We start from the raw sequence: 25,777 nt of genomic DNA, 5'->3' as shown, positions 1-25,777 counted from the left end.
TTGTTAGTGCCAAGGTCTGGCTGTGCTGGTTGACTAATGTAGGCACAAATAACCATGTTACAATACCAGAAACATTGTTGTGAAAATGTATAAAGATAAGCCATTTAGCGCCCCTCATTTTAGACTCTTTGGTTCCATTGTAGCTTTACCTGCAGTGGATTTGCTGTTTGCTCTCCTGTCCTGGGTCTGGAGTTTGAATGGCTTGATTCATTTTTACCTTAATTGTTAGGGTTAGACTGGAGTGAAATTGGAGTGAACTCATCTGCAGCACATTGGATCGAGAGATAAAAAAGGCACATGATGAAAGGTGATGTGTTAACTCTGTTATATTCAAATCCTGGATTTCTGGCATGGATATGTGGATAGAAGGATGAATGACAGCTGTGTTTGGGGGATTAGCTGTGTTTAGGATTGCGAAATGCAATCCTAAACATCCATTTGGGGGATGAACATCCATTACAATGCAATTCTACAGATTATTTAGGGAAAGAACATCCATTACAGATGAGAAGTGTTTTGAATTTCACTTGATGTCTTCTGCTATCTGTTCCCACTTTTCTGTTCCTACTTATGCTTGCCTAGGGCTGTCATATTTGACTATTTGAAGAGCCTTAAGCCCGTTTATTTACTAAGACTGTAAATTTTCTTGAAATCAGAATTCTTCATGATGAAAATATCTTGTTTTAACAGGCAGGCTGGCTCTCTTCTCCAATGGCAAGAGTAACAGACCTAGCTCATCTGCCAAGTGTCTGTTCAGGCCAGGTGTCTTGCATGGACAGTTGCTGCCTTCCAGACATCCAAGGGGGCTCAGAAGATTGGTTTTTCTCTGTGTTATCTACCAGCATGCTGGAGAATGCAGCAACCAGCAGGGTCTAATGGATGAACCTTTGGAGTTATCATGTGTGCTGGGAATTCCTAGGAAACTAGTGATCTGTCTGGTCCAGTGTCTTACAGGCATTAGCAGCAGTTGTGTCTAAAGAAAGTGCTAAGGCTGACACTACTTAAGGAATGAGTTTTTCCTAGCTTTTCCTCCTCATCCCAGCTCAGGTAAGGATGTTTCTGAAGAAAGTGGCTCTCAAACAACAACCAAAGCAGCAGTACAGAGGTACTGGGGCAGTTTCCTCAACTATTAGGGTTTTTTGAGGCTTCAGACTTCGTAAATAACTGGAAGAACTTGCCTGAGAACACATAAACATTACACTTTCATTATGGGAAGTGTAAATTTCTTGTCAAATAACTTCTGTCTGAGGTGTTTGAGCTTGGACATTTAACTAGACAAGGCTGAAGGCCACCAAGGTGGCTCTTATAATTTAATGGTCATGTGTTGTCCTGGATGCTTCATGGGCTGTGGGTTTTCCTGAAGATGCTCATGACGTTTTTCTTGTTGGAAGCTGTTTCTCATCTCAGTGCAGCCTCAGCAGCCCACAGTCCAAAGGCTGTTGTATGAGCTGTGTTGGTGTGGTTGACTCACTCTGGCTGCTTGGTAGCAACTGTTCATCATCTGCCTCACCTATTAAGTGCTGTGTAAGCCATCACCTCTGCAAACTTCTAGAACAACTCTGCAGAGGGCTAAGGCACAAACCATGCTCCTATGAGCCCTTACAGCTGTTTCTTCTGAAGATTTCTCCCCAGACTCTGCATGTCTCTCCAATACAGTAGAGCTGCTGTGCATAGCAGCAGTGAAGTGTTTTAGTAGGAGAGGCTCAGCTTCCCCCTTAGCACTGGGGGCCTGTGCTACACATTTCCATTTCAGGAACACTTGCACAGAAGCTCAGGAAAACCACATATCCACAGTATTAGAAAATATCCCAGTTTATTGCAGCATCTCAGTTCTGAGAGTTTTACAAAACAATGTATTTACAGGTAAGGAAGGGACAAACTCAACTGGAGTGTGCTTTGCTGGGGTAGGAACAGACTATAGAGGAAAAAGGAAGAAAATCAGCATATTCACAAGTCACATTTTTCTTTACAAAAGTAAGATAGGTGTAAGGCTGGTGTGCACAGGTGTTGTCCTTATGGGCAGCACTCCAGGAAGAATTCAGTGCAGCCCTTGTGCTCTTCACAGTGACTCCAGGCACCTGGGGCTCAGCAGAAGCTGCATCAGCTCAGTGTGATGTTAAGGCACAGTGTGGTGATGCCAATGGCTCTGGGTCTCCATGTGTGCCAGCAGCTCTGCCTGTGGCTTCCCTCACAGGAGTGATGGTGTTCGAGCTCTGCCCATAGCTTTTTTGGGATGAGTGATGGCATTTGAACTCTGCTTGTGGCTTCCCCCGAGGTAAGTGAAGATGTTTCAGCCCAACATCTCTCTTTCAGCTCCCCAGCCCTGGACTTGGCCATGCCAGAAGCAGAGTTGGACAGAGGAGAGAAGGAGAAGACCATGGTGTAGGACAAGAGAGGGATCCCAAAGGGAATCCCCCCGAAACAATGTAAGACCTCCCTTCAACCTCCCTATTGCTTAACACCAGAGAAGGGAGTATGGACGGCCATTTGAAAACAAATGCACGAGTTAGAATATATGTTTTTGAACTTGTGCAGTAAAGTTTGCCTCTAAACACAAAACTGTTGGTCTTTTCTTTTTAATTTGATTTTTAAAAAAGTTTATTACTATATGTAATCTTGAATGGTGGCTCATTTAAATTGTTCATGGGAGCTGCAACTAGCTTACCCCCCAAGGGAAACTTCTCCAAGCATGGATTTCTAAGACTAAGGGCTAAACCAAACCATCAGCTCTGGTTGCACATGGAGTCCCAGGCAGCGAGGTAGAGGGAAGGTTGAAGTTCACAGTAGAGGCTGTGTATGGCTGGCACTGCGAAGTGTCTCCAGCCAGTGCTGTCCAAGAGGTGTCCAGCCAGGGATCCATTCCTAGAGGCCTGTGTGCTCCTGGATCCAGCCTCGCAGGCTGGTGAGCCGGCTGTACACCCCAGGTTTGTTCCTCTGGGCACACCCATCACCCCAGCTCACCACGCCGGCCAGGAACATCCGACTGCTTGGCTCCACACTGACCAGGGGCCCCCCAGAGTCTCCCTGCACAGAACCACACAGGAGCATAAGTACCAACCTCATAGATACCTCTCATGCACAGTGTTAAAGTCAATCACAAAAACTGAGCAAGAAATAATCAATCAGTAAATCCCCATCTAAGTCAGTTGTCATTACAATTTTTTGGTCATTCCTTCAAACAAATATTTAAGCATGACAAAAAGAGCCACAATGCCAGAATAAAGAGCTATAAAATACCAGTCAAGCAGACTGGCTTGCTAACTAAGACTGAATAACAGCCAGAAGTTGGAGTACGGTTGTATGTCCTACTGGGTGAGATGGAGTCTAAATCCTGTGGGTTTGGGCTGTCGATTTTGAGTCTAAGTCCAACACTGACACAATTTGCTGCTGGTGCCCATTGTAATCTGTCCATTGTATGAATCCAGGAGGTTTCCCATATATTTGTTTCATGTTAAAAATGTAAATATAAGTGGAAGTACCAGAATGAGTAGGGCTGAGCAAAGGCCTATCTTCCTGCCTAATAACCAAGAACCAGCACTAAATCTAGGTGCTGCCTTACCTGGCAGGCATCTACACCACCAGTCAGAATCCCCACGCACATCATGCGTGGTGTCAGCTGGTCTGTCAGGAGCTGGTTACACACAGTCTGGTTGATGAGCCGGATCTCTGCCTTCTGCAGGATGGAGGCTCCTGTGCCTGCCAAGATGGAGGAGTAGCTTAAGTAAAAATATACCTTTTAAAGCAGCTCCATGTTTTTCCCTCAAGAAACACAGAAATCATAGACATGTAGAATCCAAGAATGATTTGAATTCAAAGAGAACTAAAGCCCATCTTGTTCCACTCCCTGCCACAGGCAGGGACACTTTCCACTAGATCATGATGCTCCAAGCCCTGTCCAGCAAGGCCTGGAATGCCAGGGATGTGGCAACCACAGCTTCTCTTGGCAACCTGTTTAAAACACATCAATGCAGCCCCAATGCCAGTGCTCACCTCCTTCTGCAGTCGCTCCCCATCCAGTCACCCACAGGTCCTTGCCCACAGGGAAATTGTGGGTGGCATCGGGCAGGCAGATGGGCTGGATGACATCTGTGAAGGTGACAGGGCTCTGCAACTCCAGCACAGCAATGTCATAATCGTAGGTGTAGTCATTGAAGAGGGGGTGGGAGATGATGCGCTTGATTTTGTGGGTTTGCACACCAGGGCCACCGAGGGCACCTTGGTCTGTCAGCCCCAGGTAGGCTGTCCATAGGCTGGGCTCTGAGTACCTACATGGGGGTCATGAAACACAGGGTGAGACCTCATCTCAGAGACAGCACCACTCACTACCTTAAATAGTTTCCTTGAGTAATGCCTCTCAGAATCCATCTTGAAATACTGTGTGCAGTTTTGGTTGCCACAATGTAAGAATAATATAAACTATAACAGAGCTTCCAAAGGCCAGTGAAGATGGTGCAGGGCCTTGAATGGAAGCTGTATAGGGAGCAGCTGAGGGTACTTGGTCTGTTCAGCCCAGAGAAGAGGAGACTGAGGGGACACCTCATTGCAGTTACAACTTCCTTGTGAGGGAGAGAAGAGGAGCAGACTCTGATATCTGTTCTGTGGTGCCCAGTGACAGGACCAGAGGGAATAGTCTGAAGTTGAGTAAGGGGAGGTTTAAGTTGGATATCAGGAAAAGGCTCTTTTCCCCCAAGGGTGGTCAGGTACTGGAACAGACTCCCCAGGGCAGTGGTCACAGCACCAAGCCTGACCCAGCTCAAGAAGCATTTGGACAATACTCTCAAGTACATGGTGTGACTCTTGGGGACAGTGCTGTGCAGGGCCCAAGGGCTAGACTCAATGATCCTTGAGCGTTTCTTCCAACTCAGCTTATTCTGTGATTCTGTGAAATATCTGGAAGCACATGGATGTGAGGTCGGTACCTGATGCCTTGCAGTGGCAGGAAGCAGTGTGCTGCTGACACCAGCCAGCTCGCCGACACCAGTGAGGCCCCACAGATGTGCCCTTGGCCCTTGACGTGCAGGCTGACCTGCCATGGCCATTCTCCCACATCTGAGTTCTGCCCACCAACGATCCGTGACTTTCTGACGTAGGAGCGGAGCCCACAGTCTAAGGCAGAGAAGGAGAAGGAGTGCTTGGTTTCTCCTGTTCCCATCCCATGCCTCCCCTCTGTTCCTCCAGGACGCCTGACAGCACATGTGCCCTGTTACCTCTGTCAGGAAGAGCTGATGCTTTCTGCACAGATGCTAAATTAGCTACATTTACTGGCCAACTCTGTAAAGGGGAGATAAGCCTCCCTATTACCCATCTAAGCCCTCCTGAACAACACAGACTCTCTGCAGGCAGCTAAAGAACGTGGCTTGAATATTTCCAGATCAAGGTCCTGCACAGAAACACCCAGGGGCTGTCTCTGCCACACCAGTGTGTTTCTCTGAGAGGCCCAGCCCAGAATACTATGTCTTCCCCATTCCTCAGGCACTCACTGCAGTTGTCCTCATCAGAGTGGTCCTCACAGTCCTGCTCCCCATCGCACTCAGGGTTCTGTTTGTTGATGCAGTGTCCATTGCGGCACTTGTACGTGTACTTCTTACAGGGGACTGTGGTCAGGCCTGGTGCAGGTAGGAAGGAGCCACAGAGGTTAGACCCAGTTCTGGGGAGGTCACCTCACCTTCACCTCTTCTGCCCTCCCCCAGGGCATTTCCACCCCATGCAAACACACACAGGAGGGTGCCCAGCCCCAAGGAACTTGGTCAGAGGTTGCATTTGATGTCAGCCACCTTGCAGCTCATCCTCACCTGTGCTGCAGCTGCCCTCATCGCTTCCATCCCCACAGTCATCCTTGCCATCACACTTCTGTGTGCTGGGGACACACTTCCCGTTGTCACACTTGAAGCTGTCAGCTGCACAGCCTGGGGACAGAGAGCAGCTCTGAAGGCTGGGCATGAATCCTGCAGCACCTCAGCATTCAGCTGTATCCAGCTCTGCTCCCCAAGACAAGTAAAGCCTCTGCAGCTCCAACATACTGTGTCTCTTCTTCAGACTGCACTCCACCACTCAGTTATTCAGCCCTTTTTATTCCTACACCTCTGCTCATTCTTCTTTCCTCTGAGCTCTCATTCACCTGCACAGGTGTGCCCCTGCCACGCCTGCTCATTTCCAGCACAGCACTTGCTTCCCTCCATCCATATGCCTCCACCACCCCATCACCCCCTGTGTGCCTGCACAAGCCCTCAGCCCTCTGTGCCTGTGGGGTAAGTCACTCACTGCACTGGAGCTCATCGCTGTTGTCACCACAGTCGTTCACGTTGTCACAGACCCAGAACCTGGGCTTGCACCAGCCGTTCTGGCACCTAAACTGCTGCTCAGTACAGGCTGGAAGAGGACAGTAAGAATCACAGGATCATTTAGGTTGGAAAAGACCTCCAAGACCATCAAGTCCAACGTGAGACCAATCACCACCTTGTCAACCAGACCAGAGCACTGAGTGCCATGTCCAGTCATTCCCTGGACACCTCCAGGGATGGGTGACTCCCCTGAGCAGGCTGTTCCAATGCTAGAAATTAAGGGAAAGGCCTGCAAAGGTATCTGTGGAGTCACCAGCAACCCGCCCACCACAGCAGCTTTTCCAGTGGGTGTGCAAGCACTGGGAACCCCAGAAATCAGCTCAGGACTGTACATGTATACATACATACACACCACTCAAGTACATCACAGTATTTCTATTTTTCTGGAGAACAAAGCCATTTGGAGCTGTTGTGTCTGAAGCAGTGGAAGCTGAAGCTGACATCACAACAGCAGGACAGCCAGAGGCAATACGGAAGCAAAGCAATTGCTGCAAGCAGTGCCTCCCAAACCAGGGCATCCTATCCTCTCTAATGAACTGCAGACCCTGGACAGTAACATTAACTATACAACAGCTCAGCAAATGCAGGAGCAAAACTTGTTGCACAAAGAAGCAACTCTCCCTGTGTCCCACAGGTTTTCCAGAGGAGCTCTGCAAAGCCTGCCCAGTTGAGGAATGAAACGTGTCCCTCCACACCACGCGGCTTACCCAAATCTACAACCAGCAGAAAAATACATTCCCAGCTGGGAGGAACTGGAAAGGGAGGGCAATGCCACTGGGAGAGGGTTGGATTGGCAGAAGCCCACAGCTCCTATGCTGAGAAAGGATCCAAATCCTACACCGAGTCTCACTCCAGCCTGGAGGAAGGAGGCAGTGCTGGTTCCAGCCAGCAGGGAGTCACATTACCCAGAACAAGCCTGACCACCCGGGGGCAGCATGGCCTTTCCCATGCTGTGCCAAAGGGAAACCAAGGCTGGACTTACTGCAGGACCTCTCATCACTGCCGTCCACACAATCCAGCCACCCGTCACAGCGCATGCTCCTGTCAATGCAGCGGCCAGTATTGCAAGTGAACTTGCCAGGGCAGGCTGAAAGGGGGAAAGACAAAACCACACATCAGCCCTCTTGGTGTCCCCTCTACATTCCTTCCGCCGAATTCCCTATGCCTGCTTACAGCAGAACACAGCAGGTAGACCAAGAGGTTTGCAGGAAAGCAAGGCATGCTGCTATTCCCCTGAAAAAGGCTGCTTCCCAGTTTACAGGGCAGTGTAAGGACAGAGGAGGAATAGTTCCAGATCTCAGGGAAATCACTTTGCCCACCCCAGCCCCAGGGTTTCAACTCACGGTCACTGGAGTCATAGGATAGGAACTCGGCAGAGAAGCCTGTGTCTGTGTAGGACTGGTCTGAGTGGAACAGGAGCTCGATTCTGTTGGTGGTACTGGCCACCACAAACTGGGAGTGCTCCCCACAGTACCTGAAAGGAGAGAGCAAAGAGGAGTCAAAGGGCTGGAGGCCAGCACCAAAGAAACTTCCTTCTAACCCTGATCTCCCTCCACACCCTGGGAGCTGAGGGGGCAGGAGAGCAGGGAGCAGGTCTGACCTCAGCATAGACTGCTGGGTCTCAAGGTCTGAATTCTGCTGCTGCTGGTAGAAGGTTTGGGCCAGTTGTAAACACTAGCCTGTAACCTTAGGAATGACTGGGAACAAGTTCTTCTACATCCCTGCCTGCCCGATGATGTGTCTGATCTCAGATACACTGGACTCATCTCACCATGGGTGGGTGGGATCATGTACATGAGCAGCACTGCAGAGGCAGATGCTGATTTTGAAACCCCTTCTCTGAGGCAGGGTCAGCTTCCTTGTCCAAAACATTGTGAAATAAGATAATCACCTGACTGTGAGGTACCAAGTTTTCTGTCTGACCCAGACAGACAGCCTTATATCAGGCTGGGGAATGCATCAGGAAATGCATCACAAGATAGGAGTGCCCTGAGAATAGAGAGCTACTTGTTCAAGCAAACCCATCTCAGATGTTCCTGCCTACCCACATATGAGCTGTGTGCTGTGATGCTCCACAGCATCTGGGGGGGATTCAACTGCAGCACAACACAGATCTAAGTGTGGGGCTCCTCCACTCATCATGGGGCAGTCCTGGGCATCATGCTGCCTCCTCCCAGCCTTGACAGTACCAGCACACTTGTTCCCAGAGCAGATTAAGGAAAGCACAAGGTTCTGTGTAACCTCTTCATGGGTTCAGCCACCCAACACCCACCTCGTGCCATTAATCTGCACATAGTCCTTGGTGCAGGAGCTGACTGGGATCCCAGGCTCCAGCACATAAAACATGTTGAAACGCACCTTGACATTCTTTATAGAGGAAACCTGCAAAAGGAAGCACAGCCAGTGGGATGTTGCTTTCTGGAGCAGGGAAAAAGGAATAGTTTCACAGGAAGAGGGTTGTGCTTGAGGGAAGGAAAGAAGGCAACTGAAAAGAGGACAGCAGGAAAAGAATCAGCTTCATAGCAGTCACTGAATCACCCCGGCCCCAGTGGAACGGGCATATAGAGGAAGCCAGACTGGTCAACCACCAGTAACCGGCCTGTCCCAAAGCCCACACTCTTATCCTTCTTGTGTGAAGTTACAGGATTTTTCATGGGCTCCTATGGGGTTCTGGCCTCTCATAACCTCTTCTGCCTTCGCCCCCAGCTCCAAAAGACTCCCTCAGTCATGCCAGACTTGGAGCCTCTGGGCTCCAGCTGCTGCGAGCTCTCTTGCACCATGTCATGTACAATCAGGGTTATTTGACACACTTGTTAAGGGAAAGAGAGGAACATCTCACCTCGATGTTCCAGACACAGTCTGTGTCTGGCGGGTAGTGTGCTGGGTAATAGGGAGTTGTGAAGGTGCCGCTCTCTCCCTTCAGGGACCCACCGCAAGCTAAACACAAGCAGGAAGGTAATAAGTTAGAGATCTAGATGTAGAGATGATTTTCCAAGTCTCAGCTGGCTGTCATCATAGGCAGAGGCAACAGTCACTAACAAGGTTAAGTCACCCTCTGGAGAGAGCACTCTGCTCCAAGGCTTGAGAGAACACAGGAGATCAATTAGGTGTTTCCTGTACACATCAATCTGTATGTCAAATCCAACATAATTCTCGTTTTTGCCTCCTTGGGGGACATAATTACCATAGTCAAGAACACAGTATGCAAGACAAGTGCCAAGAGGTGACCTGCTTCCAGGTGCTCCAGCCCTGGAAACATCCCTGACAAGCTCACCACAGCCACCTCCCTGTTCAGCTGCCCATGGCAGGAAGAGATGGGGAAGCAGGCCAAGGCCTCTGCTCACCTTTCATCTTTGGGAGCTGGAAGAATTCAGCCTTAAAGCCAGGGAATCGCCCCTCCTTGTTGGTAACCAATGTGACTAGCATGACATTCTGGGAGGACAGGAAGGTCAGGTTGTAGGATGGGGCATAATTCCCACAAAGTCTAGGAAGCAAAGGACAGAATCCATAAGGCACTGCTGCACAGGGAGCCTCAAGCAGCACAGTTCAGCTCTGAGCAGGGGCAGGAGCAGCACATCTTAGGATCACCATGGACTTGATGCCATACAGGAACACCCACCTAACCAAAGCATGGGGCTCCACGGGGCTCAGAGAGTTGTACACCTTGATGTAGTCACTGTCATCTCTGCATGGCTCCAGCTCCAGGGTCTTGAAGGTGAGGCTGATGGTGGAGCTGGCATCTGCCCTTAATGCCCAGTAGCAGAGGGCATTGTTGGGGTATGGGCTGTTGGGGAAGCCCGGTGTGGTGAAACTGGTGACCTCCCCTTCCTTGGCGTGAAGGGAGAACATGCAGCTGTCTGCCCAGAGAGTAGGGAACAGTTAACAAGGCAAACAAGCCTTGCCCTGCCTTTCCCTGGGATGCAGAGAGTAATTCCTGCAGGTTATCCCAGGGCAGAAGGCTCTTCTTGGTAATAGCAAGGCCTGTGCCACAGTCTGTCCAACCCGAAACCAGCTCCAAGGAGCACACTGGGGTCTGCCTTGCATGCAGAGCACCTCTCTCCAGACCCTTCCCCATCCTGCAAGAGAAACACCACCCTAAAGAGACCACTGAGACAAAGAAGAACTGTACTTACTGTCCCGGGCAGAGTGAGCTATGCTGGGGTCCACAGCTGCAGGAGAAAACAGAGCTGACATCACCCTTTGGGCTATGGGAAATCCCTGGGCACAAAGCTGAGGTTGTTCCTCAGATCATCATTGATCTGGCCTTGTTTGCGAGTCTCCCCCTGCAAACTGGAAGGGGAGGCTGCTCCTGCCTGGCCTCTGGGAGCTGAAGGCGCAAACTTTTCATCTGCAGAGGGAGAACTCATCCCTGTTGCTCTTCCCTGAGCTCAGAGGAGAACACAGAGGGCTCCAGCAAAGGGGAGTAGGTCCATGCAGCCCCCTTCAGGCATCCCATTAAGCTGTGCTGTGACATCCAGGTTCTTACACCACCCTCAGGGTTGGCTTTCCCAAGGGAGGGCTGCCACTAGCACCTTCTCATTCCAGGGAGATATCCCACTTGGTCCCACACAGAGGCCCAGGGACAGCAGAACCAATACTCACGGAAAGCGATGACTGACTCCACCTTCAGCATGGGGTTTCTCAGGCGGGGGTTCCACCTCTGCACCAGGCTCTGCTTGTCAGCCATCGCCCTGTCCAGGCTCTCTTCCCGGTACTTGGGCACAAGGAATTCTGACCAGTAGTAGGCAATGACACTGCCTTCACTATGGAAAGGGCAAGTGTAGGGTAAGGGCAAGGACAGACATGGGAGGACTCAAATGCCACTAGAAGAAGGGGCCAGACTACTTGATGACTCATTTTTGGAGCCTGGCCAAAGGGAATGGAGAGTTTCAATGACAAGTTAAGCAAACAGCAGAGTCCCCTGCCAGCCCAGGGAGTCTCTCTCAATACTGCCAGGCACCGCCCACTGCAGTTCACTATACCACACTTTGATTTTCCCAAGACATCTGGCAGAAAATAGAATGCATTTTCAGGTCACTTTTTACTGCTCACCCTTTCCTGTATCACTCGGGATGACTACTGGGGTGCTTCCATCCTAACATCCCAGGAAGGAGGGTAAATGGCTGATGCGATATCCCAGCATCCCAGATGGGACTCAGGCAGTGCCTAACACTCACCTGAAGGCAGTGATCACTGTCTCTTTGTGGTAAGGACCAATATCAGCATGATTCTTGTAGATCTCCTCCACCTGAAAGTGTTAAAAAGGAGTGTTCAGCATGTCTAGAAGTGAGGAAAAAGGAAAGGCTAAAGACAGACAGAGCTTCAAGCCTAAGAAGGAAAACCAGGGCACATACCTGGCATCCCTAGGTGCAGGAATCTGCAGAGCCAAAGAAAGAAAGGACGACAGTTGAGAGCCCCAGAAGAGCCCAGAGCTGCCCATCATAGCCTGTTCTGACACAGCTCACCCCACTCTTCCCTGGGGGGAAGTGAATCCCCAAGTGTGAGGGAAGAGGCAAGACCAGCCACAGCTTCAGCCTCCTTCAGACACCCTTCTGCCTCAATTCCTGGCCCTGATTCATCCAGTGATTCTAGCACATGCCCTGGCAGCTCCTATGGCACAGGGAGATGCCATGGCATTGGGCTGGAGCTGGGATGCCAAGATCCAGCTCCAAAGAAGGTCCCTGTTCCCAGACAGTGTGTCAGAGTGAGCAGGGAAAGCTCCAAGGAATCTTACATGGCATATCCCCATGGCCACGGGACAAGAGGAAAATACCTTGCCTGCAGGAGGGAGGCAAGAAACCTCTTACCGTGCTCTTCACCTTCTTGGCCAGCATACTGAACTCTGGAGAGCTAGAGTTCTCATAGGCATCCAGGAACTCCCAGTTCAGAACCCGCAAGTGGCCATTGAAAACCTTCTGGATGGGTGTGTTCCTGTCTGAAAGGGAACAGCTCAGGGTCAGGAGGGGCAGTCAGAGTTGGGACTGGTGTCACAGCAGATCCCCAATGACAGCAAGTGGGGCAGGGAGGTGGAAATGGTATATCCAGAGCTTAAGAGGCCACATGTGAGCAACATCAGTAACAAAGCTTTTCCATATGGATGGATACAATCCCAGGGTGTCATCCTACATGTCACCACCCACCAGACATCACACTCACATTTGAAATGCCAAAACAGGAGGCCAGCGGTGAGGGAGACAAGCACAAAAACGATGATCAGGACGGTGACGACCACCTGTCGCTTTGGGCCGCGCTTCTCCATCTTCTTGGAGTTCATGGCAGGAAGGAACTCCACCCCTTCGTCCAGGTTGTTCATGTCCTGGGAGAGGAGGGAAGGGAGGACAGTGGGAAGGCTATTCCCAAAACCTGGCTTGGGGAGGTCCAGCCTCAGAGCAGCCTGAAGCAGGTTTAGGGACAAGGAATGCAGTAGCACCGAGGGCTAACCTCAGCATCGGCAGCTCCCCAGCCACAGCAGGACAAACCCTGAAGGTTTCCTCTTTGCTTTTCTGCACACACCTAAAATTCCTTTTTGGGCCTAATATAAGGTCACAACTCAAGCAAACCCAGAGGCAGGTCCACACACCCTTCCGTGACCATGGCAGGTCACAAGCCCACAAGCTCCAAGATCTGCCTCAGGAGATGAAACTGCAGAGAAAAATTCACCCGCACAAAACACTTGCTGTGTGCAGGTGTGTCACCCAGAGCTCGTGGGGCACAGCATGCTATAAATAGCATTTCCTTAAAAAAAGAGATCAAGCTGCTTCATTCCTTTACTTTTCACAGCTCTATGTCATGCCTCCTGGGCCATCAGGACTCCTGTGTTTCTGCTTGGAATCTCCCATCCAGCAAAACACTCATTAAATGAAATAAACCGGAAAACTAAGATGAACACACAAAACATCTCCACAGCCCATGAGCAGCCATGCTCTTGGGACAAGACAAAGAAAGGAACAAGGAATGACACAGCTCTCATTGTCATCACCATCCCATAATGGGCTGGGTAAGGAAATGGAAGTTGAAGCATTGAGCTCTCTATCAGCTGTAAAACCATTGGTGCCCCAGGGTTCATTTTCTTCCACCTTCTGTTCTGTTCCTCCATCCTTGCCCTGCTCATGTATCTGCATCTCTAACTCAGAAGGGGTTGGAATAGCTGCAGCCCCACATGTTTTTCAGAGGATGTCACACAGCATCTTTGGTACTGTTGGACATCATGGGGGCCTGAATCTGCACCTACCCTCACACTTCCTCTCCTCCCAGCAGTGGTAGTGGTGTGGGCAGAGTTCACCACACCTGCTTCCGATCTGTCTTCACTTGGGCAGGAAAGGCCCTGCGTCTGCTGCAAAAGCCCAAAACAGGAGGATCCCTCACCTTTCTGCTCACCACCTTTCTATTTTCTCCTTAGCAGGTATTCAGAGGCTTCCTGGCCTCTGGAACCTGAGCAGGGAAACCACAGCACAAAGTTTCAACTCGCACAAATCTGCGGTATTTCCATGCGCTCTGCACTCCCAAAGGGTAACGATGCCTCCACAAACACAGGGTCAGATTTTGCCTGCCCTCTCTTGGCCCAGAGCTCACACAAACCTGCTCCAACAGCTTGAGCCAATTTGATGCAAATGTGACAAGCCCCTACAATCAGGAAGACAAGGGAGGATATAGCTCGATAGGACGCAGGAGAACAGCTTTGAAATTAAAAGACAGCAGGGTTAGATGGGATACTGAAAAATTCTTCCCTTTGAGGGTGGTGAAGCCTTGGCATACGTTGCCCAGAGAAGCTGTGGCTGCCTCATCCCGGGAAGTGTCCAAAGCCAGGTTGGACAGGGCTTGGAGTAGCCTGGGACAGTGGAAAGTGTCCCTGTCCATGGCAGGGGGTGGGACTGGATGAGCCTTAAGGTCCCTTCCCACCCAAACCACTCTGGGATTCTATGAAAAACAACTAGCAAAGGGGATCCTGCTAACAGAGGGACCTTTGATCTTGCTGTGCAGACATAAGGAACAAGCCATCCCTACTGCATTTCCTCACTGAACTTCCAGTATGTGCTTCATCTTATCATTTCTCAGCCTTGCCTGGCAGGAAGCCCCAGCTCCCACTTGAACCATTCTCCCGTTTCTTTTGCTCTTTTCTTCACCCAATGCCTGTGCTCTCCTCCCACCCTCCACACCCCACTGCAGCCTCTCCTACTTGCAGTATTTGCCCAGCGCCCTTCACAACAGAAAGGGAAGTGGCAAGCACCTTAGTCCAAATTTTTGTCAAGGACTCTGTAAGTTTAAGCCTCTGCAAAAAACAGAAGACCACCAAGACCAGAACAACCCACAAGTTTTCACACCATCCGCTCTCAGAATCCGCCCAGTTTCCCATCTGGTGGTTCAGGGAAGGAGCCTTTGTTCATTTTTGAGTTTTACTGCATAAGGATAGGCAGAAAGAACTGTTTCCAGCCGTAAAATCTGCCCACCTCCAAAATAAACAGACCTAGCAGGGCTGCAGAGGACAATACCATGGGGAATACTCTGAATCCTGTTTAGCTTCTGATTATACATGAAAAACTCAAGGAAACTTTGAAACAGATGACGCACAAAATAAAGCTTAAATACATAGAGACATCCTAAATCAAGAAACTCTTAAAGTCAAGACTACCTGGAGTTGGACACATTTCATGGATGCCTTCCAAACATCCATCTGGCTCCTACCAGTTTTCCAATCATGTAACAACTCTCCCCCCCACACACACCCCCAACCCGGTAAAGAGAAGAAACTGGCCACAAAACTTGAAAACACATTCTCTCTCTCTCCACAGGCTGCTCACAATGCTGAGCCTTCTCAGGACTTCCAAGACATTGCTGCTGTTGGCAGAAAGCAAATTATTTAATTCTTCATTAAGATCTACAGGAGCCTGCAGCAAGAAGACCATCTCAGGGGCTTAAATGATATATCAGTTTCCCCAGACCTCCTGGAGCCAGCGTAAAAGAACTGCAAAGAAAACCAATATGAAAACCCTTCAGCTGAAGGGACCTTCAGCCCTCTGCAAAATTCCTACACTTCAGTTTCACCAAACTGCCAGAAAAAAATTAAGATCAGTGGCAAGCAGGAGCTTCTGCTGTACAAAACTGCACAAAAATGTGGCTGATGCATTGTAGCATCCCCTTTCAGCTAAAGATTGTGTCTTTGCAGAGAGAAAACTCTCCCAGGGAGAAAATCTTTGCTGTGATTAAATCAGAAGGTAAACAGAGCTCCCTTCTGCCTCCAGCACACACAGGCACATGCACTGCTCCTGAGAGCAAGGAAATCAGGCAGGAAAACTCACCATCTGCTGTTTCTTTAGGAAATTTCTCTGCTTTCTTTGGGAAAAAAAAAGAAGAAAAAAAAAAGATGAAAAATGTTAAACCTGCGAGTTTACAGCATGTCTGTGTCAGTTTGTTCTTGCTCCAAAACTGAGCCAGCAGCAACACAGGAGAAATGACAGGAGTGCAGGGACTTCTGGGAAGATTACTTTTGTTTTTCCTCCAGTACAAGGTACACAAGCAGCCACTGACACTGTTACTTGCTAGAAGTTACCCTGCGGCTACAGGCAGATAGGAGACACGATCCAAAGAGGTTTCCCTCCATCCTCACCCTATGTTGTATTCCAGCTCTCATCCTCTCCCATTCCCATACCTTATGGATGCCATTGTGCTCCTCAGCCAACACAGACACTTGTGTGAAGAGTCCTCACCTATCACAGCCTGGGTAAGCAACAGTCATTCCTGCACACTCTTCCCAATACCCAGTGAAGGATCTGAAGCATCCTGCAAGCACTGCTGGAATGATGAATCAGGCCATACGGAAGGTCTCAGCTGAGCCTCTAAGAGGCTGAAATCTCCCTGCCCACACTTAGCACAAAAAACATCTCGTTTGACCTGCGGACCAGACTTGCCTGTGCCCCAGGAGTGCAGCTCAGCCTCTGCCCCTCTAATTCTCTGTGTTCCACATCTCCTTTACTCCCAACACCCAGAAGGAAAAATAACCTGTCACCATCCTCTGAGCTAGATGGAAACTAGACAAAACCACATGCAAGACATGCTCAAAGATCTCAGTTAAATAAAAAAAAAGAGAACTGCAATGTTAATTTCCTGTAGCTGATGGCTGCTGCACATCTCTCTCGCATGTTCTGAACAGTGGCAGCTGTAAACTAGAGAAGAGCTGAACACATCCTGCTCTCACCTTGTCCATGGCTCCTCCAGAAACTGTCTCTAGCCCCAAGTGACTCAAGTTCTGACTGTCTCACCCTTCTTGAGGAAACTGCTCCAATAAACATTATTAAAAGAAAACCTCCCTTGATATTCTCTCTGCCTTAGTCACTGGAGCAGTTGCTTCCTCCTGCTCCTCCTCACTCAGTCCTTGCTGGTATAGCCAAGCTCCCCACACAGGGTCAGAGGGATATGGTCACAGCATCGGCTGTGGCAGCAAAAACCAATCCAGAGAAAGTTTCAGACAGGCACTGCCCCATTTCTCTCATGCCTCAGTTTCTCCTGGAGTTCCAACTCCATGAAGAAACTTGGAAAACAAGTGCACATAGATGGATTTATAGAGTGCTTGGAGGGCTCCTACTCCTCCATGCAGAGTCCAAGCTCAATCCTGGGAAGGGTAGACCTCCCACCCCTCTTCTGTAAGCCACACAATGTATTTTTAGACAGTGACTGTGCTCTGTCCAACTGGACAAACCAGATGCAGAAGTGACTAATTCTGTCAGCAGGAAATGCAGCTGGCACATGGGGCTGACGGGAACCAGCTCTGCACTGGAGATCTTACAGGAAAGCAGAGAGATCCTCCTGCAGTGGGTGATCATAGGGAGTCTGAGATACACCATGGAGTATGGCTCTCCTGCATGATGTGTGCAAAGCAGGGGTCCCTCTGTGATCAGCATCCCCCACAGAGGCTGGTTTCTGCCTTGTTTGGCAGTCCCACCAAGATGGTGATGTGTCCCAGGCACCAAATCCCTCACTCTTCCCCTCTGCTCCAAAACAGCTGCTCAATCTCTCCCTCAGGGTCTGCATCTGTTCACAGGAGCCTGACCCACAGAAGGACTGGGCCCCTTGCCATTAGCTTCACCTGTCCTTTATGACCACCAGGGAATTTGTTCATACAGCGCCAGACATGAGATTCACCTACTTCTTTGACTCTCCCAACTCCTGACTCAGCTTTGGCCCTGAGCAGTTCTGTGGCAGACCAGCAGCCAGACCATACAAGGTAAGAGCAGGTGTGCAATCAAATCAAATCTCACAGCAAAAAATATCACTATCTGATATCAATGAACACAACCAAGAAAAGTAACCCATAAAATGCCAGGCTGGAGGAGGCATAGGGAGGTTGGAGATGAAGCAGAGTCATGGAAGCATGGTTAGACTCTTGAGGGTAATTACAACTTGCAGTTCCCAGCCTGTGTATTCTATAGGCGATTCCCACCTCCCCTTTTCCAGCCACACCTGCCTCAGTTGGCGTTCAATAAAAACTAAAACAAATACCACATGAGAAACTAGGGGAATAAAACCTGTTGACTCAACCACAATCTCAGGACACAGTCAGCAAGCCATTTCAGAGCTCAGAAAACCAACAGGGTGGGCAAAAAGAGCCAGTAAAGTTGTATTTTCAAAAGCTGAGAATTCCTGGATCACCTTGAAAGCCAATACCAGCTTTGTGGTGCTGGCATGAGGAGAAACAGCCTGTTTCCCACCAGAAAAAGTAAAACAAATGTAAATAGCATGTGCAACTCACTTCACCCAAGTAGCTCAAGTACAGCTACACCACCTTTAAATCAACTCCTACACCAACTCTCGCTGCAAACCCCAACTACTCCTCCAGAGAACAATCTAATAAGAACCATCTCATTTCTCATGCTTGATAAGAACACATGGAAACAGCTCACATGGGAGCAAAGCCTACATAAGGCGTATTTGTGCTGTGCTGCCCCACCACGGGCAGTAAAGCACTGAAGAAACTTTGCTAACACACTGGTTTTATCTTCAGTTCTGTATTAAGGGCAATGAAGCTATAAAATGATGACATCAAAACTAAAAAGGGAATATGGGGCAAGAGCTCAAGGACAGAGTCCTCCAGACTGTGTATCTTCCAGGCACGGAGGGCAGGTGCTATAGTGAAAGATACAGGTCACACACAACTATTTCACACAACAAGCTTGAGCTTAACCTTCTAGAGCATTTGATTGTCTTGTGACCACCCTGAGTCATACGAGAAACCAAATTCCTTTAGGTTTATTACAGAAGAAACTCATGTTAATGTTTGCAGGGATAGCATAGGCTTGGCTTGCTGCCCCATCCGGGCTGATTGGTGCAGCTGTCCTGCATCACAGCAGCTCAGAAAAAGCTACCATGCTTCTGTGTGTCTGTGGTAGCAGAGAATTTTACACTTAAGTCTTACCAATGGTAGGGGAGAAGCTAGGAATAAAGGTACCCTACAGCCCTGATCTGTGTAGCTATGAGCCATGAAATTCCTCCTTACAACACACTGATGTCCCAAGAGTAGCAGAGAAACACACCACAGATGCAAACAGCTCATTTAAATCGCTTGTACATCTTTCCTGGTACAGACAGGACTGTCTGGAAAACAGAACCACCTCCAGCAGCTTAACCAAAGCAGCTGAGCCTTGACCTCCACAATCCTCGTGACACTTCACTCATTTCTACAGTTCTGAGGTGGATCAGGACCACAAGTCTCCAATGTTTGAAGCGAACAGCAAGGAAAACATGAGCACCTCCAAACAGAAAGTCTGTCTGCCAAATCCATCTCTGTTGGCTGCTCCCTCCCCACCCCAGCCTATGACCTGGATATTGCAGGGCATTATTTCCCAGTCTGTCCCCGGTGGCCTTTGGATGGAAATGATACATTCTACCCTAGGCAAGGGGAGAACCTTTGCTCCTGTACCTTCCCCACAGCCAGGCCCTCAAAACACTCTCGCTGCTCCCTCAAGAGTTTTACAGAGTGATCTTTAATTTGCTAAGCAAAGGTCTGGCCTCAGCCCTTTACTCATTGTGTCTTCCTTATCCCTGTTTGCTTTTGGCACCAACTGCAGCCAAACTGGCCTGAGCAGCAGCTCACCTGTCAGCCACTACCCCAAAGAAACACTCTGCACCTTTTCAAGGAAGAGCAGCAACTTCTCCTCAGGCCAAGAGCTACTGCAGCTCTTTACCAGCACAGGAGGAGACACAGACATTATAAAACCACTCATTTCCTCCACTCTCATATTTGCAAGGGGTCAAATCCAACAACAGTCCATGGGTGACAAACTCCTTGGGTTGTTTCCTGCCTTCAAGGAAGCAGTTCTGGATCAGATCAGCCCCTCCTGAACTGATACAGGGGAAAACTGATCCAAAACCAGGGAAGGGACCTGCTCGAGCCCTCAGTCCTGCATAAAGACAGATCAGAGCACAAAGCTACCTTCTGCCAGGAGAACAAGCCAGGCAGGGAAGATCAGGTCACACGAGTGCCACTCTGACCTGGCCAGGAACAAGGACGTTGAGCTGAATTGCTTCAGCAAGAGAATCTCCTTCCCACTCCCAGCCATGGCACACACTGGACAGTGAGACTGGAGGCAAGGGAAAATTTCTTGCTGCAGGCCAGCTTTTTGACCAGTGCCAGAACCAGCAGCTCCTTCGTTACTGCAAGATAATAACTACTGAAGCTAGGCCTCGGAGACAGACACCACACAGCCTGCAGGTGGGGTGGGAAATGCTGCTGTCCTGCTTTAACCCAAAACCCTGTGTAGGGAACAGCTGTGGCACAGAACAGGCTCTGGAGGTGCAATCCAAACTCAGCTGTCCCTGCCTGACCCTCAGCCAGGAAGATCTACACAAGAAGCTCGCTTAGGTCTCAGAACACACTGATTATGCAGAGGTTAATTAATGAAGTCCCACAGCCCTCGGATAAAATTGGCCCTTACGACGCTTGAACAGGTTTAGTTGGATCTGTTGCTAAACAACCCAGAGCCAGGCTCTGCACACAGCTCACCAGCATGGAGTTTACCTTTACTCACAACCCCAATGCCCTCAGCTTAAGCTGAAACCAAAATCCATGGAGCAACAGAAGCACCGACACTGAGGAGATCTAAAGCTGGCTCCACAGACAGGTGGAGATCTCCACTTCCCTAAAGCTGTTTTTTATTTTTCTGCTCTGCTGAGCCAAGCAATGTCCCCAGACAGATTCTTCCGACCTTACCCAAGGGTCAGCTGCAATCTCCCCCTTCCTGAGGTATCCAGAGCCACCTTGAACCCACCTTGCTTGAAGAACCCAGAGCAAGCAGAGGACGAGGCACCTCAGCAAAAGGCTGGCAGGTGTTGTGGGAGCTCCCCGTGCCCAGGTGTGCTCTCACCTGCAGCTGGGTGCTGTACCGCACCCCGGCCCCGCTGGCCGGACGGCTGCACTCCATGGCCAGGGCAGTATGGCACGGCTCAGGCCGCCATGGTGCGGTGGCTCCGGCCTGGCGCGGTGACTCGGGCACGGTGACTCGGGCACGGTGACTCGGGCACGGTGACTCCGGCCTGGCGCGGTGACTCTGGCCTGGGCACGATGACTTGGGCACGGTGACTCCGGCCTGGCGCGGTGACTTGGGCGCGGCAGCTCCGGCCTAGTGCAGTGGCTCTGGCCTGGTGCGGTGACTTGAGCACAGTGACTCCGGTCTGGGCACGGTGCCCGGCTCCTCCCTCCTGTGCTCCTGGCAGGTGAGGGCAGCTGGAAACACCCTGCGGTGCTGTGCCACTCCACTGTGGCACTCTGTGTCCAGCCGAGGCTCCCCCCCTCCTCTCCACAGAAATAAGGGAAAACACTGTGCTCAAAAACCTGCGCCCAAAAGTCCCGCATCAGCTCTGCATCATCCAAGAGATCCTTCAGCCACAAGCTTTGCTTCAGGAAATGAAACCAGAAAAATCTGTCTTTTACCAAGAAAAGCTGCTCTGCAGTTGGTAGGAAGGCTGGCTGGCATGCAGAAATGCACAACTCCTAAAGAAAATTTTGGGTATCCAGGGTCTCATCCTTCCTCAGGTGACAACATTATCATGCTATTAAACCCTGCAGCAAAGAGGGCACTCTCAGCATGAGCAGTTTACCCCAGAGACAAGCCTCATGCTCCCTAAAACATGTGGTACACTCAGAAGCAAAATATTCCCTTTACCCAGCCTGAAACCTGCCCTGAGCAAGGCTACAGCACCGTAGGAATGCGCATTCTCTTGGCTAACAGAGACCAGATACAAAACTAACAACACAGCAGTGCTGCAGAAACTGCATGTGCACACAAATGTGGCACTCATGCTCACACAGCAACAGCCCCTGGGGACTGTGTGGTTTAATATTCAACAGAGAGGGAAAGGAGGGACTGCGGTTCTGAGAATTCTCTAATGGAGGTTTGAAAGAATTTGTAACACTGAAAGCTGCATTCAGTCTTACTTCACCATTTACCCCTTCTTGAAAAGACAATTCATACACATACACTCTGACATTTAGGTTTCTCACATTCAAGAGCAAGTCAGGGTTAAAAAAGCTGGATCAAACTCACTTTTTCATGGAAAGGTTCTTCCTTTCTCCATCTTACATGTCACAGTCCATACGAATATGTGATATGCCCATCAAAAGCTGAAATGGCCACCCCACTGCCGATCCAAACCTATAACACCAATTGCATCCAGCCCTGAAATTGAATTTTTTTAACACCTGAACACTTAATATTTCCCAGAAATCTTGTTCTGGTACAACAAGAGTAGCTGACCACATGCAGGAAAATCCTTGCTGAATCTCCTTCATTTTCCCTTGCTCTAAATTCTGCCTCCGGCGAAGCAGAAATTTTGCAGGCTTTTTACAGGTGGATTTTGGGGTTTTTTTTAAATAATAGAGACGAGGTGAGGTCTCTGATCCTGCTGTGGTGAAAAACACAACATAACTTCTGTGCTCTTGTAGAAACATATAAACCACCGCCTTCCCAGTGCTCTCAGTAGCTGCCAGAATTCCACCCACCGCGGAATACGGCACAGGAGGAAGCACCCCTGGATTTAAGGTACTCCCCTTAAAAATGGGACGTGTTAGTCAGGCTGCTGATGTCCGGAGCTCTCAGTGCTCCCGCCGATACCCAACCCTGCCCTGCCCCGTTTTAACAGCCACTCCCTTACCTGCCTGGTTGCAGCCAGTCTTAACACCCCCGTGAAACAGCATATTTTGGGTACAAAGCAGCTGCTCCCAGCTGAACCACTGCTTCTGCATTCTACACACTTTTCCTGTTTGGCGCATCCACTGATCTCCTCCAGACTGATACCAGGCAAACACCCGGGCTCAGGGATGTGGATGATGAGGCCAAAATGTGAAATGTAATCCACAATCCCTAGCTCAACACAGCTGTGAATGCTCATTGTTTTCTGCCATTTCAAACCACTGACATTTTACAAACTAATTCATGAGGCGTCTTTGAACAAGGGGACACCAATCACCGTGGCGAAAACCAGCAAGCAATACACGTGCTAAATGTAAATATTATATAGCTGGGAGGCAGCTGGTTTGAGGCCTCAATACCAGGATTCCCGTTTCTCTGTTACTGGAGCAAAGGGATTTCCTTCGTGGCTGTGCTGCAGCCATTACCGAGTCACCGTGATGGGAGCAGGTTCCCTCCTGAGCACTGCACAGCCCCAGAACATGCAATAACAATTCCCAACCTGTCTACCACGTGCTTTTCTTGGTGAGAGACTTCCATGGCTGACTGAAGGATGCTGAGCCCAGCCGAGGCACAATGAAAACGCAATAGAGTTCAAGGCACTCACCCGCATGCAATGGCAGGAGTCTGCTGCAAAGGCTTTCTTTGTTCCCGCTGGAACCAGTTTATCCAATAAAAGCTGCCACCTCCTCCTCGCTTTGTCTCAGTGTAGCCACAACAGCATCTTGAGAGCAGATCCGAGGTTTGGGAGGAAAGAGAGCCCTGAAATCTGAGAGCCAAGTCCGGCTTGGTCAGAATCTTTGAGAGTTGCAAGACCTAAATCGCCCTGAGCTCGAACCCCAGACGAGGATCAGCTGCAGGAGCAGCAAACACGGTCTGGGCAGGCAGGATCCTTCCGCATCAGCTCCCAGCCCTGGGAATGCCATGCACTTGAAAGAAGGGAAGAACTGCTTACATAAGGAATGAAGGCCAGCTGCCTGCGGGGAAAAAGTCTTCTGGTGGAGGCAGTTGCCAGGAATTCTAGCATGGGAGCACCATCTATCCACACCAGCGACGGGCCGGATTCAGTCAGGAACAAAGGCTTTTCCTTCCCGTAGTGTGCCTCAAGGATTGTGCTCTTACAGCGACTCCCAAATTCAAATTTCAGCGACAGTGCCCTCCCACCCAGATTCCTGCCAGGCAACCCCGAAACCACCTCATCTAAAACGCTCAATCCGGTCTGGCAACTTCCAAAGCATTACAAAAGATTCGGAGAGAGATAAAACTCACAGGGTGTCCTGTTACTTTGCATTCCAAAGAGTAAATAAAAGGCTGATTCAGTGGGAGGAGAGGAGAACCAGTAGTGCTGTGCTTTCCAGATGAACAGGCAGCTCCCAGAGCAAAGGCCGGGTACCGCTGCGGATGGGCACAGTTGTCTTGGGCTGATCCAGCCTCTCTATCTGCAGTGCAAGGGAATAATTACTGACTGGAAAATGGAGCTGGAAAAGTGTCGTCAGTTGCCCTCAAGTTGCTACACGCTGCTTTGGGGCAGAACAGGGAAGTGACACTTCCCAAAGCTTTTCAAGGATTACTGTGCCGTTTGGATGGGAATTTCTCCTTTGATCTCAAATGCTTCTCTCAGGAGATCGGGAATGAGAGCCCTGACCCCAAAACCTGATTTTGGCAGAGATCAGAAGTAGCTTTATCCTCCTGAGATCATGAAAGCTGGCCAGAACCAATGGGTCTTGTGCCCTGCTCCATCCCAGGGATGACACGGGCATGAGAACAGCCTCTAATACACCCTAGACAGCTCCTGGACTCACTTTCAAAATCCAGGGGGGTCATTTCCTGTGCTTCTGCTTCTGGTGCCGACCACCTGTCGGTCATGGGGCTCCCAAAGCAATACAAAGCACTAGGAAAACACTAGAATGAAAGCTTGCTGCCAGGACTATAAAGACAGCCAGGTCTTCTTGAGATCTTCAATGGCTCGTGAAAAAGAACCACAAAAAGAGAACCTCTTTTGTGAGCTCTGAATCAGCAGCAGCAGTGTTTGCCAGCCAAACTGTAAATGCAAAGAGTGGACAGGCCTGACTGCCTGGTTTCTGGAACCGAGTGTTTCGAAACTACTGGGCACGCCCAAGGCTCCAAGCCAGGTAAAGTCTGTCTTCTAACGAGCTGCGAATGTGTAAACTGAGACCTTGACTTAGCTTAAAGCAGAGATGCAGACAATGCATTGGAATTGCCCATTTCTTTTTTGTTTATTATTAACAGACAGAGCTGCCTCAGCTCACCTGCCCTGCCTCCTTATTTTCCACAATGTTATGAATGTATGGCATGTTGTTGGCTCTTTGCAAGTATTGGGATAAATGCTATATGTATAATGTTAAAATAGCATTTCTATGTGGATATAGTCTTGGTTAATAGTAAAAGACATAAGTTTTTAGAAATAGTATGCTTAAACTACCCGCTTAGTCAAAAAATAACAGTCCGTGAACATGTGATGAGGACCCTGCAGCTGACAAGACAATTGTCAACACGCACCAACTGGACCACCACCCAAATTAAAAGAGATAAGGATAAGAATAAAGCCACAAGCCAAGAAACACGCATGCTCTAAAAAGGCGGATCCAAGGAGTGGCCATGCTAAACAATTCCCAGAAATAGTTGACTATGCATGAATATGAATATGAATATGTAATAAAGGGATGGATTGTAAAACGTATTTAAAGGGGTGTTCCCGAAGCAGCGGTGTGCTCTTGGCAGCATGCCAAGCACCCGGCCGTTTTAACCCTTTGCTTTATGTATGTCTCCTATTGTCTTTTTATTAAACCTTTTAATTCTCCCAAAACAGTGAACCGTGTTTTTCACACACAAGATCAGACTTTGTGTCGGGAATTACAAATAAAGACAAAGCATGCAGCTTGGACTTTTCACTAACTCCCCTTGTTTCCCCTGACTTTGTCAGTGCACAGGATCAGGGATGTGGGTACATAGGGAGCATTTTTGCTGTTTTATGGACCAGCTTCTGCTGTATTTCAGACAACGACCTGCCTGACCTTCCAGCTGTCCCAGGGTGCTGGACACTGCACATGCTGTTGATGTATCCACCTAAATCAGGAAAACAGGTTGTGAGCTCTCCCCCAGATCTCAGTCTGGCAGCGGTGAGAACCAATCTGTGCTCTCCTGGATGGTGCTAGAATCCCCTGCTGGTCAGATCATGCTTGCAGACCTGCTTTAGTCCATCTTCCACCCCAAAAGCAGCATATCTGGGTATAATATTTG

The 25,777-nt window shown here is 49.5% G+C and overlaps 1 protein-coding gene across 4 annotated transcripts; it reads right to left on the bottom strand.

The window, feature by feature from the left end:
• Nucleotides 1-1,796: 1,796 nt before the first annotated feature.
• On the bottom strand, nt 1,797-23,364 carry ST14 (ST14 transmembrane serine protease matriptase). Of its 4 annotated transcripts, XM_079326728.1 has the most exons (21): nt 21,875-21,989; nt 20,906-21,037; nt 20,696-20,857; nt 12,498-12,657; nt 12,149-12,276; nt 11,519-11,589; nt 10,944-11,104; nt 10,475-10,510; nt 9,961-10,198; nt 9,686-9,825; nt 9,181-9,278; nt 8,614-8,723; nt 7,685-7,815; nt 7,324-7,428; nt 6,262-6,369; nt 5,793-5,906; nt 5,481-5,606; nt 4,920-5,106; nt 3,991-4,265; nt 3,560-3,696; nt 1,797-3,024 (listed from the first exon to the last, which is right to left on the bottom strand). In XM_079326728.1, exons 3-21 carry the CDS (start codon nt 20,750-20,752, stop codon nt 2,863-2,865), a joined length of 2,544 nt encoding a protein of 847 aa, XP_079182854.1. In that variant the 5' UTR covers nt 20,753-20,857; nt 20,906-21,037; nt 21,875-21,989; the 3' UTR covers nt 1,797-2,862. The 4 variants fall into 4 exon arrangements, with proteins under 4 accessions (XP_079182854.1, XP_079182856.1, XP_079182855.1 ...); XM_079326730.1 differs by lacking the exons at nt 20,696-20,857; nt 20,906-21,037; nt 21,875-21,989 and adding an exon at nt 23,124-23,364; XM_079326729.1 differs by lacking the exons at nt 20,906-21,037; nt 21,875-21,989 and having other exon boundaries at nt 20,696-20,870.
• Nucleotides 23,365-25,777: the final 2,413 nt, after the last annotated feature.

The sequence above is a fragment of the Erithacus rubecula genome (genome assembly GCF_903797595.1).
Source record: "Erithacus rubecula genome assembly, chromosome: 25".
Taxonomy (NCBI): domain Eukaryota; kingdom Metazoa; phylum Chordata; class Aves; order Passeriformes; family Muscicapidae; genus Erithacus; species Erithacus rubecula.
This window is presented reverse-complemented; position numbering and strand designations above follow the sequence as displayed.